This window comes from Myxine glutinosa, chromosome 1 (assembly GCF_964187855.1).
Source record: "Myxine glutinosa chromosome 1, kmMyxGlut1.1, whole genome shotgun sequence".
NCBI lineage: Eukaryota > Metazoa > Chordata > Myxini > Myxiniformes > Myxinidae > Myxine > Myxine glutinosa.
This window is the reverse complement of record NC_136261.1, coordinates 314,116,520-314,130,894: the sequence shown is the minus strand read 5'-3', so window position 1 is coordinate 314,130,894 and position 14,375 is coordinate 314,116,520. Positions and strand designations below refer to the sequence as shown.

General features: G+C 49.6%; 1 protein-coding gene across 1 annotated transcript in view; it reads left to right on the top strand.

Annotated features, from left to right (window-relative positions):
• The window catches only part of CPLANE1 (ciliogenesis and planar polarity effector complex subunit 1), a 218,550-nt gene that overhangs the window by 43,041 nt on the left and 161,134 nt on the right, over positions 1-14,375 (top strand). Inside the window, exons 9-11 of the mRNA XM_078778809.1 lie at positions 5,181-5,363; positions 5,599-5,824; positions 14,010-14,132. Of these exons, the coding sequence (XP_078634935.1) occupies positions 5,181-5,363; positions 5,599-5,824; positions 14,010-14,132 (532 nt within the window). The remainder of the gene's footprint in view (positions 1-5,180; positions 5,364-5,598; positions 5,825-14,009; positions 14,133-14,375) is intronic.

Genomic DNA, 14,375 nt, shown 5'->3' with positions numbered 1-14,375 from the left:
CTGCGCGACCGCCCCCCAGAGCTCCGAGGTGAACTGGGGGCCGCGGTCGGACGAGATGTCTGAGGGGGCACCGAACCGGGCGACCCAGGTGGCGATGAAAGCCTGCGCGGCGTCCGCCGCCGTCGTCGACGCCAAGGGCACGGCCTCCGGCCACCGGGTGGTGCGGTCCACCATGGTGAGGACGTGGGTGAAACCCCGCGAGGGGGGCAGAGGTCCCACCAGGTCCACGTGGACGTGGTCAAACCGGCGTTCCGGCACCGTAAACGGGGCCAACGGGGCCTGGGTGTGCCGGTGCACCTTGGCACGCTGGCACGCGAGGCACGTCCTGGCCCAGCCGCGGACGGCCTTCCGGAGGCCATGCCAGACGAATTTGTCGGCGATCAACCTTTGGGAGGCCCTCGTGCCCAGGTGGGACAGGCCGTGGATGGCGTCAAACACCTGGCGCTGCCAGCCCGTGGGCACAATGGGGCGAGGCCACCCGAGGGAAACGTCGCACAAGAGGGCCGTGCCCGCGCCGTCGAACGGCACCTCGGTGACGCGGAGGCCCGTGACGGTGGTCCGCAAGGCCTGGACGTCGGGGTCAGCGGCCTGGTCCGCTGCCATCCGGGCATAGTCGATGCCGAGGTGGACTGCATGGGCGACGGCCCGGGAAAGGCAATCCGCCACCGGGTTGTCCTTCCCCGCGACGTGCCGGATGGCCGTCGTGTACTCGGACACGGCCGAGAGGTGACGCTGCTGCCGGGCCGACCACGGCTCGGTGACCTTGCCCATCGCGAAGATCAGCGGCTTGTGGTCGACGAAGGCCTTGAACGCACGGCCCTCGAGCAGATGGCGGAAGTGCCTGACCGCCAAGTGAAGCCCGAGCAACTCGCGGTCGAAGGTGCTGTAACGGCGTTCGGGCGGGCGAAGCTGCCGGCTAAAGAATGCCAGCGGTTGCCAAGCTCCACAAAACCCATTGCTCGTGCACCGCGCCCACCGTGTAGTCCGAGGCGTCGGTGGTGAGGGCGATCGGTGCATCGGGCGCCGGGTGCGCGAGCATGGTGGCGTTAGCCAAGGCGAGCTTCGCGCCCGTGAATGCCGCGTCCATCTACTCGGTCCAGGTAACGTCGCCTTTGCCCGGCTTACCTCGGAGAGCTTCGTGCAGGGGGCGCAGGAGCTGGGCGATACGGGGCAGGAACCGATGGTAAAAGTTCACCATGCCCAGGAACTCCTGCAGCCCCCTGATCGTTCGGGGGCGGGGAAACCCCTTCACCGCCTCCACCTTGGCCGGCAGGGGGACGGCTCCGTGCCTGGTGACGCGGTGCCCCAGAAAATCGATTATGGCGACGCCGAACCGGCACTTTGCGGGGTTCACAATCAGGCCATGCTGGCCCAGGTGTTCGAAGAGCATGCGGAGGTGGTGTAGGTGCTCTATGCGGGACGCGCTGGCGACGAGGATATCGTCCAGGTAGACGTATACAAAATCCAAGTCGCGCAGGACGCTGTCCATCAGCCGCTGGAACGCCTGAGCCGCATTCTTCAGACCGACGAAGGGCATCCGCAGGAATTCGAAGAGTCCGAACGGCGTGATGACCGCCGTCTTCGGGACGTCCTCCGGCCTGACCGGATCCTGATGGTAGCCGCGTATGAGGTCCACCTTCGAGAAGAAGGACATGCCCGCCAAACGGGCGGAAAAGTCCTGAATGTGGGGGACGGGGTAGCGGTCGGGGGTGGTGGCGTCATTGAGACGGCGATAGTCCCCGCACGGTCGCCATCCCCCGCCGGGCTTCGGCACGATGTGCAGCGGCGACGCCCAAGCACTCTCCGAGCGCCGAACGATGCCGAGTCACTCCAGGGTAGCGAACCCCGCTTTTGCTACCGCCAGCTTCGTCGGCTCGAGGCGGCGTGTCCGGGCGTAGACCGGTGGCCCGACGGTGGGGATGTGATGGGCCACCCCATGCTTGACGGCCCCCGCCGAGAAGGTGGGCCGCGTGAGGGCCGGGAAGCCGGCGAGGAGGCGGGTGAATTCGTCCGCTGCCGGAAGCGTACAGATCAACGTGGCCGGAACCGAACCGTTCGGCAAGCCGCTTGGCAAGCCGCTCGGTGAGCCGCTCGGTTAGCTGCTCGACGAGCTGGGCAGCGCACAAGCGAGCGAGCTGAACGTCTCGGCCTGGACAAGACGTCTGTGCTTTACGTCGACCAGGAGCCCATTGGCGCACAGGAAGTCCACGCCAAGCAATGCCATGGGCACGTCGGCGGTGACGAACGACCATCGGAAAACCTGCCCTCCGAACCGCAGAGAGAGGCAGCGTTTTCCGTACTTACGGATGGGCGTCCCGTTCGCGGCAAGCAGCGCGGGGCCCCCGCCCGTGGCGTGCTTGTCGATGTACCGGCAGGAACGACACTCACCTGTGCTCCCGTGTCGCACAGGTAATGGCGCCTGGATAAGGTGTCCGTTATGAACAGCAGGCTGCTCGAACGGCCGGCGCTCATTGCCACTGAAGGAGCATGGCGGATGACACTGTCGAGCCTCGTGGCCGAACTTGGCGTGGAACCAGCACCAGGTGGTGGAGCTGGAGGAGTGCGGCTGGCTCCGCCAGGCCGGTGGAGCCGGCGGTTTTCCCCGCGGTGGCGTTTTTCGCCGCGGCGGTGGGCGGGGCGTGGCGGCGGCCACGAGGTGCGTATCAGCATGCTGTGGAAGCTGATGCTGTGGATCAGCATCAGCCTCGGGATCCACGAGGTGGGCCGCACCGACTCTCGCCCGCGTGTCCGAAGCCGCGAAGTACCTGTCCGCCTCGGCGGCCAATGCTCGGGGTTCCGTTAGCACGGTCCCGGCCAACGCGAAGCGTACCTGTGCTGGAAGTTGGCGACGGAAAAGCACCCGGAATAGAGAACCAGGGGCTTCGTCGCCCAACAGTGACATCATATGGTCCATTCGGACCGACGGGCACGTGTCGCCGAGCTCGGGGAGATCCAGGAGGCGGTCGGCCCGTGCGTCCTCCGTGAGGCCGAACGTGGCTAGGAACAGCCGCTTGAGTGCCTCGTACTTGTGGCCGTCCGGTGGGTGGCGAAGGACGGACACAACTCGAGCGGCCGTGCCGGGCCCGAGGGAGGCGACGACGTGGCAGTAGCGCGTGTTGTCGCCGGTGAGGCGCCGAAGCTGAAACTGGGCTTCGGCTTGGACGAACCAAACTTCGGCCTGGGCCTCCCAAAATTCGGGAAGTTTAACCGACATCGCGTTGTTGGCCATGGCAATGGCGTCGTGTGTGGAAGGATCGCTACGGCAGATCCAACGTCGAGGGTCACCAGTAAAGCGCGGTGTTACGCGCGCTGCTTGTGAGCAAGGAGGAAGCGGACAACGCGGTAACTTGTAAGAGTCTTTATTCAAGAGCTCACTGTAACACTGAGCTGCTCAAGGCTGCGCGCCCAGTGTATATCGTGAGGCCACGCCTCTCTCCCGGGCGTGGCCCACCCCCGCTTGGTGTGCGGGGTGATGTCACCACGTCAGTGCTTTCGTGTCCGCCACACCATCATATATTGTCTTTTTTGCAAGTATGAACAAATTGGTCCATACATCTCTGAGATATGGTTGCGGATGCACGCACACACGCACGGACGAGACCCAATCCATAAGCCTCCGTTTTGGACTAAGTACAATGGGGGCTAAAAATATAAATCCAGAAAAAAAGTTCAAAGTGAAATAACAAAAAAATGCAGAATTAAACGAGCAGACATGGCATGTGCTTCAAACAGAAGATTAATATTAATAGACAGGAAAATGTGTGACTAAGTAGTACAAACTATTAAGAATACCAATTTAAAAGGGCAATGCACTTGTTTGAAATCTCTGCGTTCCACATTTGTACTCTGAGTACTTTTGTGCTTCTCCTGATAGTAAAACGTATGTCTCTTATGGCTGGTAACCAAAATATATGCAAATGATGGATTTCAATAGCAAGTTCAAAATTTTTGCACAACTTGTATCGTCGTTCCTCCAGAGTTTGTAATTTACATGTTTCCAAAGCAAGATGGTAAGATGTGTAACATTGTCCTAACATAATTTTGCAGGCTCTTTATTGAATACATTATAAATTGATTACCTGTGCTTTCGTTGAGGTGCATTGAAAATAGGTACACAACACTCCAACACTGGACTTGTGTAGCCAATACAAATTGTCACAAGGTCACAAAGAGGCATGCTATATGATTTAAGATTATGCAAAACATTCTTCTTCCTTTTTTATGCAGCACATGGCTGTGGGTACATTATTGAGTGGGGGGCGCATCTGTGCTGTTGATGCAATGTCCCCTGCAGGTTAGAGAATTTGACCAGGGTGCCGGCGATAGATAAAGCAGATAATTTGGCCAGGGTGCCGGCGATAGCTCACTTAATCTTCCAGAAGGACACCGTTTAATCTTTAACGCCCACAAGTTATTGCTGGCATACAGGATGCCCAGTTTAACGTCCATCCAAAGGAGGGCACACACACACCGATACCTCGCCCTGCATGCAGAAGAATAGGATGTTTCTAGCTTGGCTGATATTCAAACCCAGGCTAAACAGCTTATGGGTGAATGTGCACAACTCTAGGCTATCCTGCCAACCGCTGTTTACTTTCGTGAAATAACATTGATTATAATCAATATAATTATATGTAGCAAGTGAAAATTATGCACTATTAATAATTTACCGATTTCCATTGGCATAAAAATATAACCAATTTTAAGTGAAGAGAAGTTGATTTTCTGCTGACCAACAATTACCTATTCCAGTGACATGATCCTTGATGTTAAAAATTTATTGCAAGCAGATAAATGATGAGTTTGTCATCCACTTTATAAAAGGTGGCTTCAGGAGGCTGTGTTCCACCAACCAAACTTCAATAATAGTTTTAACATATTTGTTTTTACTCTGGTGGTTAGGAGGAGAGTATCTTGCTTTGAGAAGGCTTGCAAAAGCTTCATTATGATTTCCCCCATAGTTTGGAGAAATGTGGTTAGTTGTGGCTTGGGTAACAGAGATGTCTCTTGTTATGGAGTGTCTAACTTCCTGGAATCAACCTCATGTTGCAGAGTTACTGATTTAGAAACATTGTACGGATTTTATTTAGAAAAATCCATGCATTGTTTTTATGATTATCATTTTTTATGTAAATTTTTTTTAAAATCAACTTGGCATTAAATTAACTCTAAATTTGCAGGTCATACTGGGTGGGTGATGTGGCGTGGAGTTGTGACGGTGTGATTCTTGCATGCATGCTACGCCGTGGTGCACTTCTCTTGCTATCTCGTCTTGGCGAGCCTCTCACACTTACTACACATGGCTGTTCCGTGGAGTTTGGGCCTGCAGAGTTCTTACCATTACATCCGCTCGTGACCTTCAGGTTAGCTCCCTCTTTGATAAAGCATACATATAATCTCTGATTTGTGACATATGGCTCTTCCACCTTACACTGCTACCTTTTCTTCTGTAAAACATTGCTTGGTAAAAGGATGTTGCAGTGAAACATCATGAACAGTCAAACATCAACAAATTGTGTGGTTGGTAGAGGTTAAATGACGAAAATGACGAATATGATAAGATGAGTTTTGCTCTTTTTTCTTTTTTTATGCTTGCAGCGGTGATGGAGCCATTGAAGAAAGTAGTTTGAAATTTGAATCTGAGGGGATTGGTTGTGAAGCTTTGCGACAACGCTTCTCTGTGTCCTGGCATCCTCAAAAACCTATCTTAATAGCCTCTGATGGGTTCTCCCTGACCATACTTCGTTTGGGACCTGAGCTCCAACCTCGTGGTCTGATCACAAATGTTCTCTCCGAGGCTTGTGACTGTCTTTTGAATCTTGAGGTGCGTATTTTCACATAGAATGGGAAGAATGAGAGTTTCATTATTTGGCTGGCGTTTAATGACTGGATGCAAACCTAACCATAGTTGGTCAAAGACATATTTTTATTATTTTTATTTTCTAATGTGTGGTTGGTCGAGGTTAAATGACGAATATTATGCTTTTTAAATTTTTGACACTTGTGGATGGACATAACCAAAATATGCTACAATGTATGTATTGTTGCGGATCTCTGCGCCGGCCTTTCCCCTTTACCTAGTGGGGATTAGTCCCCTTGTCTTTGACTAGCCGACGGGACCCTGGACCTATGACGTCACTCCTGGACAGCGCGAAGTAGGGTCGTAGGACTAATCACTAATACCTAAGTACTCGCGCCGCCCAGAAACGAGGAAATAAGCCCCGCCCGAATCACGGGTGTTGGTGGATACGCCGAGCGGTAGCGAACCCGTGACCCGAGCCGTTATCAAGGACTAAACCCGATCCAAGCGGTCCGTAATCGTGCCACGCTTACCCAATGGAGGAAATGACTGAAACGGTCGAATTTGGAAGAAAGGAATAACAGAATTTATTTACACTTTGTACAATAAGAAGAAGAAGAATACACAGTGCAGTCTTAAACAGTCTTAACTTATCCCAAGACAAACGGGCCTGTTCACTCTCAGACACACTCACACGGGGTTGCAGACGAACAGGTTGATGGTCCAGGGATGGCGTCCAGGAAGCTCGCTCTCCGGTCCCCAACTCGCACCGCGAAGCAGATGAACACAGCGGCCAGGAACTCTCCACGTGTCGCTTGGCGCGCACGGGATTATCACAGGGCGAACGGTAGGGCTGGCTTTGGCGGTTACACTTGCGGGGCTGCGTACGTAATAAACGGACAGTTCAATACGCGCTTCTCAATGCGCTTCTCAATCAATGCCTCAAAACTGTCATGTGCACGCCGGTCCTCTCAGTGCTGTTCTCACACGAGTGCTCCGGATCAGTTCTCTCGTATCAGCCAGTTCGCTCGGTCCTCATACAGTCCTTTTACAAAGCGCAATTCGTTGCAGTCCTCTCAGCACACCCTTTCCCCACGAGTCCTTTTGCATCAGTCCTTTCGCACGAGTCCTCGCCAGCCCTCTCAATACAGCCAGTCCTCCTTGCAAGTCCTTGCGAGTCCTGTTCAAGGGCTTTGTGTGAAGACTTATATAGCCTTGCCCAGCGAACCCTCTCGAACTTACTCGATGCATCGTGCCACGCCCTATCAAGCCATTCCCTCTCAGCCCTGGTTGGCTGGGAGCCCTTACCGTCACCGCCTTCTGACGTGCTGCTTGTCGCGGCCACACCCCGACCCTCACGCTCCTCCCTCTTTTCAGGCCTACCTCGTGGTTACCCGACTAGTTTGAGCGAGCAAAGGGCAGCTAATGCTGCTGGCAGCCAAAGCACCACACACGGAGGGATCAGCCAAAATGGGGCGTGGGATCGAGTTTGCCCGTTGATGAAAATGAAGGGTGGCCGCAAAATGAAAGGACCTAAGCTCAATTATTTACACAACGCAGATGTCACTAGGGAAATGGCCTACTCTTACACATACTATGACATAACTTATTCTAATGGGCCTACGTGTTGCTTGTGGACTAACTATGGGGGGAAAACCTTTAACCTTTAATGATGTTATATGTACAATCTGAAAACCTCAATAGTATATTTTGTGTCAGGAGTGGCATATGTTTGTGTTTTACGTCGGCTGGTGAGAATGTCTCATGAATGGCCCCACAAACACAGAACGACCATGGAACAGAGACCCTGTCTGTGGATAGCCAATTCCAATTAATTTATTTGACCCTGAAGAGCACCAGATCTATGAGAATGTGCCTCGTACTTTGATCGGGATATAAATCCCATCAGTTATAAATTTTTATTATCAATTTGACTCCTAAGGACTTTTCCAAACCAAATCAAACTTGACATTGCAAATAGCAAGAGAAAAAATGACGTGTAGATCGATTGCTTAAGGTAATAAATAACTTATTAAATATAAAGAGACAGAGAGTAGCTGACCAATTATGTTATGAATCTCCTCATGCAAGACAATCACATGAAACAACAAACTCAATCAATTAATCGTTATACTAATTTCCTAGGGTGCCAAGGTCAATCTCTATCCACAAGAACAAAGAACCAGGTAAGTAAGTTGAGTCTGTGGGACCCAGCAGGCTATGCAATGTATTGGTGTGTGTAAACTCATGTGTAACTTGTTTTGGGAGCAGTAGCCAGTGTTGAGCAAAAGCAGCCAGAGTCAGAGATGGCACGTTCAAGATACAGGGGGACATAGCTTAATGAGGGAGCTTGCTCATATCAGTTATCACCTTGCCTCAAACTGTATGGGCTTTTACTGCCACAGCATGTGGTGTGGTGCCGTCAGGTAATTCTGGTTAATTTTGATTCTGATTTTGATTCTGAATTAAAAACAATTCTGATTTTTACCGTGAGGTAAAAATCTCTTCCCACCAAAATGGCTCCGCACAATCCAAGCCCATCCTCATTCACCTGAACTTCGCTGGTTCCAGAAATGGGAGAACAGGATTACACACTTAACTAATGTAGCTACTAGAGGTTACAATACCATCTCCCAGTGGTGTACAAACACAGGATGACGTATCACTATCCGCAAGTCCTTTATCTATATAATATTCTCCGTAGGTGATTCTGTGAGTCTGTGTCTGAGTCTGTCTGGGGGAGTGGCTGCACCCGGTCTGGGAGGGGCTTCAAAAACAAATCGCCACCATTTTGTTTACTCGCATAGCTTTGAGGCCTCTTTTGTTAGGCCCTCGGTGTCTTGCTCTCTCTCACAGTTTTATTTCAACTCTAATTTGATATTTAATTTCATTTTTCACAGTCTCTAACATGGTTTTAGACTCGGTTGCAAAAAACGGGAATAAAATTCAATGAAAGTTACCGTTTGTAGAACAAAATGCATTTTCAAAGGCCTGTGACATAAAGTCCATTGAGACTCCCTCACAGCTTTATCTCGACTCTAATTCACCATCTGATTTCATTTTTATCGATGGTGTTAGACTGTTTCAGCATTAATTGAGAAAATTCACGCACACATGGAAAATTGCTGACATTTTCGAAATTTGCGGCACAATATATCACACACCACTTAAAATAATACAGACGAGAAAATACCGAGATACAGTGGAACCTTGACTTACGAGTGCACCAACTTACGAGTTTTCCGAGATATGAGCCGTCGCTCGGGCGGTTTATTGCTTTGAGATGCGAGCCGAGATCTGAGTTACGAGCTTACGCCACCCGCCACCAGGTGGGTTCCGGTCACGTGGTTATCTTGCCGTGCAAGCATATCTGCCGTATATCGCTGCTGTTTTGTTTTCGCATTTTGGTTATTTTGGAGCTTACGCCAGCCGCCACCAGGTGGGTTCCGGTCACGTGGTTATCTTGCCGTGCAAGCATATCTGCCGTATATCGCTGCTGTTTTGTTTTCGCATGTTGGTTATTTTGGAGCTTACGCCAGCCGCCACCAGGTGGGTTCCGGTCACGTGGTTATCTTGCCGTGCAAGCATATCTGCCGTATATCGCTGCTGTTTTGTTTTCGCATTTTGGTTATTTTGGAGCTTACGCCAGCCGCCACCAGGTGGGTTCCGGTCACGTGGTTATCTTGCCGTGCAAGCATATCTGCCGTATATCGCTGCTGTTTTGTTTTCGCATGTTGGTTATTTTGGAGCTTACGCCAGCCGCCACCAGGTGGGTTCCGGTCACGTGGTTATCTTGCCGTGCAAGCATATCTGCCGTATATCGCTGCTGTTTTGTTTTCGCATGTTGGTTATTTTGGAGCTTACGCCAGCCGCCACCAGGTGGGTTCCGGTCACGTGGTTATCTTGCCGTGCAAGCATATCTGCCGTATATCGCTGCTGTTTTGTTTTCGCATTTTGGTTATTTTGGAGCTTACGCCAGCCGCCACCAGGTGGGTTCCGGTCACGTGGTTATCTTGCCGTGCAAGCATATCTGCCGTATATCGCTGCTGTTTTGTTTTCGCATGTTGGTTATTTTGGAGCTTACGCCAGCCGCCACCAGGTGGGTTCCGGTCACGTGGTTATCTTGCCGTGCAAGCATATCTGCCGTATATCGCTGCTGTTTTGTTTTCGCATGTTGGTTATTTTGGAGCTTACGCCAGCCGCCACCAGGTGGGTTCCGGTCACGTGGTTATCTTGCCGTGCAAGCATATCTGCCGTATATCGCTGCTGTTTTGTTTTCGCATGTTGGTTATTTTGGAAAATTTCTTAGTTTTAACCATGGGTCCTAAGTAATTGAGTGCCAAGGGCAGTACTGAGAAGAAGAAGAGGATGATGTGCTTGGATATAAAACACGCAATCGTCGAAAAACATGAGCGAGGTGTGCGTGTTGTCGACTTGGTGAGGCAGATGTGAAGGCAGCTGAAGATTTTATTATAACTTTTGCCGAACTGATAGAAGCCGAACGATACATCCCCCAGCAAATCTTCAACTGTGACGAGACAGGGCTCTTCTGGAAAAAGATGCCGAGGAGGACGTATATAACGGCAGAGGAGAAGAGCATGCCAGGCCACAACTTGTTCAGAGTGCCGGCGATAGCTCGCCTTCTCTTTGTGGAAGACACGGTGAGATCCTTAACATCCAACAACTAATGGGACGCAAACGGGGCGCCCAGTTTAGCGGTACACACATTGATGAATCACCCTGCCTGTGAAACACCGACATGACAGGTTATAGCTGGGTCGGGATTCAAACCCAGGCTGGACAGTTTAGAGTCAAGTGTGCGTACCTCCAGTCCAGGCCATCCTGCCAACTTGTATGCTGCATACAGGTGAAATATAAAGCGCGAGATATTTTTATATATACTGCATATTTAAAAAAAAATTGGTGTGGTTTTTGGCGGGCTGGAACGGATTAATAGCATTTCAATGCATTTTAATGGGGAAATTTGATTTGAGAAACGAGCAAATTGAGTTACGAGCTCGGTCACAGAACGAATTAAACTCGTAAGTCAAGGTTCCACTGTATATGAAAAATTTGCGGCGGACTTTTTCATCGTCACACCAAAATGTTTAATTTAGATGAAGTCACAATAAAAAGTCAACAATGTGGGAAGGGTGCAGAGCTTTGTTCATATCGCCACAGACGGGAAATTGCCGAGATATATGAAAAATTTGCGCTGGACTTTTCCATCGTCACAACGAAATGTTTCATTTAGACGTAGTCACAATAAAAAGTCAACAATGTAGGGAGAGGGCTGGGAGCTCCGTTCACGTATCGCCACAGACGGGAAATTGCCGACAGATATTTCTTCGTTCTTATTAGTCCCCTACCAGTGTACACCGGAAGGGACTATAGGTTTGCACGCCGTCGCTCCGTCTGTTCGTCTGTCAGTCCGTCAGTCCGTCACGCAAAGAATGGCTTTCCGGACTTTTTTTTCTAAACTCTTAATGATAACGATTTCAAAGTTGGCACATGGTTTCCTCATGATAAGTTACAGATCAGGTTCGAACTTCATGACGTTTCGATCATTTTAGACAAAGTTATGGCACTTTGAACATTGGTAATTCTAATAATTCTGATGATCCTTAACTCGGTGCCATTTTAAGTTTTAATTTCCTTTAAAAAACATTTTCTCTGCAATAATTGGACCGATTGAGATCAAATTTTCACCGTAGGAGGGACTCGGTCTGTATAATATTTTAATGGTAATTATGACGTCACAGATCACGAGGTTCGGCCGCCATATTGTTTTTCGTGAAAACACGAAAACCCCTTTTTCTCTGCAACGGCTGAACAGATCGAGGCCAAACTTTGCCTGGCAGAATCGCATACCCATGACAAACAAAAAAGTCAGCGAGCATGACGTCATGTATCACATGGTTTCAGAGTTATGACGTTTTTAAGCATGAACCTTTAAAACCTGGCTCCTCCATCATTTTTTATCAAATCGAGGGGAAACTTCACAGATCTGTTCAGCATGTCAGTCTACTAAAATGTCCTTTTGGAATTTGCGATAGGTCACGTGGTTTGACAGATATCGTTAATTAAACGAAAATATTTTTTAAAATGGATATCTCTTGAATCGCTAGTACCTCAGACCGTGAGTTGGTAATTATATAATATACACAGTGCAATACGTGCAGGTCGCTCCACGGAGCGACCTTGCGGGCTTATCAACGAGGCGAGGCGTGACACACATGTCTCAGCATACCTCAGATCAAGTTTGAAAACCAGCATCAACCGTGCATAAATTTGCATATTCGATCATTTTTGACAAAGTTATGGCACTTTGAACTTTGGTAGGGGACATGTATTGCAGCGCAATACTCAGAATGCTTGTTTTTTAAGTTATCATCATCATTCATCATTATTATACGGAAGTAAAGGTAATCCTGTTTAAACTTCCATTCATTCCATCGATGTTTTCTTAATTTTTTTTACTCGAGTTTTCAAGGCTGAATTGTGTTCACATCCAGGATTAATAAAGAAACTCCATTTCACGTGTGCATGTACATGTAATTCACATATGTAAAATAAATAAATAAACAGACGGGAAATTGCCGAGAGATATTTTTTCGTTCTTATTTTACAAGTTATGTGCACCTACACTTTAAAGAAGTTTATTTGAAATCTTTAATTAAAAAAAAAAATATTTTGTATGCTGTAACGAAAAGAGTAACTGGTTTTCGCGGGACAGAAAGGTTGCATGTAATGTTCTTATACATCGCCCATAAGACCTTTTTCCCAGGGACTTTTCCATTTGAGCTGTATTCTTTATGTAGTTGGAATGTTTCATTCTTTAGATGTAGTCACAATAAAAAGTTGCAATTGGGTACTCTGCACATGGGGAGAGGGGCGGAGCATTGTTTACGTGTCGCTACTCGCGTTTGCAAATGCCATCTCCAAAATGAATAAAAGAATGAGGGAACAGAATGAGACCACCAATGAACGTTAACACAGACAGATGCTGAGCAGCAAAGACATTAGAAGGTAATGTGTGCTCAGCAAACATATACAAGAGCAGCTGTGATGAATCCGGATGAAGTATCTGATAATATTGTTGAAGATCATCATTGTGGTCTGAGTCCGATGATGTCACCATGCATGTACTGTTCTGCGAAACATTTCACTGTTGAATGAACAGGACAAGGGGGTGGATTTACACTGTTGCTCCAAGAGAAAAGTTCAATTACCTCTAATATTTGCTGAACCTGCTCGATTGGAACAACTGCCGGAGTGAGGGGAGGAGGAGGACTGGGGGAGGGGAGAAGGAGGACTGGGGGAGGGGAGAAGGAGGACTGGGGGAGGGGAGAAGGAGGACTGGGGGAGGGGAGAAGGAGGACTGGGGGAGGGGAGAAGGAGGACTGGGGGAGGGGAGAAGGAGAAGGAGGACTGGGGGAGGGGGAGAAGTGACTGTGGCAGGGGGAGAGGCGACTGTGGCAGGGGGAAAGGCGACTGTGGCAGGGGGAGAGGAGACTGGGGGAAGGGGAGAGGAGACTGGGGGAAGGGGAGAGGAGATTGGGGGAAGGGGAGAGGAGATTGGGGGAAGGGGAGAGGAGATTGGGGGAAGGGGAGAGGAAATTGGGGGAAGGGGAGAGGAGATTGGGGGAAGGGGAGAGGAGACTGGGGGAAGGGGAGAGGAGACTGGGGGAGGGGGAGAGGAGACTGGGGGAGGGGGAGAGGAGACTGGGGGAGGGGGAGAGGAGACTGGGGGAGGGGGAGAGGCGACTGTGGCAGGGGGAGAGGCGACTGTGGCAGGGGGAGAGGCGACTGTGGCAGGGGGAGAGGCGACTGTGGCAGGGGGAGAGGCGACTGTGGCAGGGGGAGAGGAGACTGGGGGAAGGGGAGAGGAGACTGGGGGAAGGGGAGAGGAGACTGGGGGAAGGGGAGAGGAGACTGGGGTAAGGGGAGAGGAGACTGGGGGAGGGGGAGAGGAGACTGCCCACCCCCCATGTGTGAAAGTTAGAAAACATTAGGATAAAGCGAAAAAAAACATCCAAGACACTGGAAGTAGCAGAGACTGTGTTGAATGCCCAATATCTGGCCAGGAAGGCTGTCATGACCTTTTAAGAATTTGGGCCTGCAACATTTGCATAAAAAGGAGTAGCATATGATGACTATCTTCTTTAATATTGTTGTTTTGAAAAGTTTTTTTTTTCCTTTCTTGCAGTCACAATTGGGTGTCAAGGTGCACCGTGAATTTCCCAATAACTCTCTTTTCAATATGAAAAGCTACACACCGACAGTCTTTCCTTCCTGTCACTGGCAGTCATTTGAGGACACGCTTGTCAATGTGAGCTGAGTTTATTGTCTCCTTCCCCAGTCTTTTCTCCCTTTTAACTCAGATAAATGGTTTCTCAATTTTTCATTCTTTTTTTAAAGGTGTTTAAAGAATTATCCGTCTTTTTTTCAATGATTTGTGTGTTTCACCTCCATGATATTAAGTATTCACCGAGTTGTTGGCTGAAAATGTCTTCTGTATAAAATATTGTTTTGTTTTTTTCTCCTTTGTGTTTTATTGTTCTTTACTTTTATT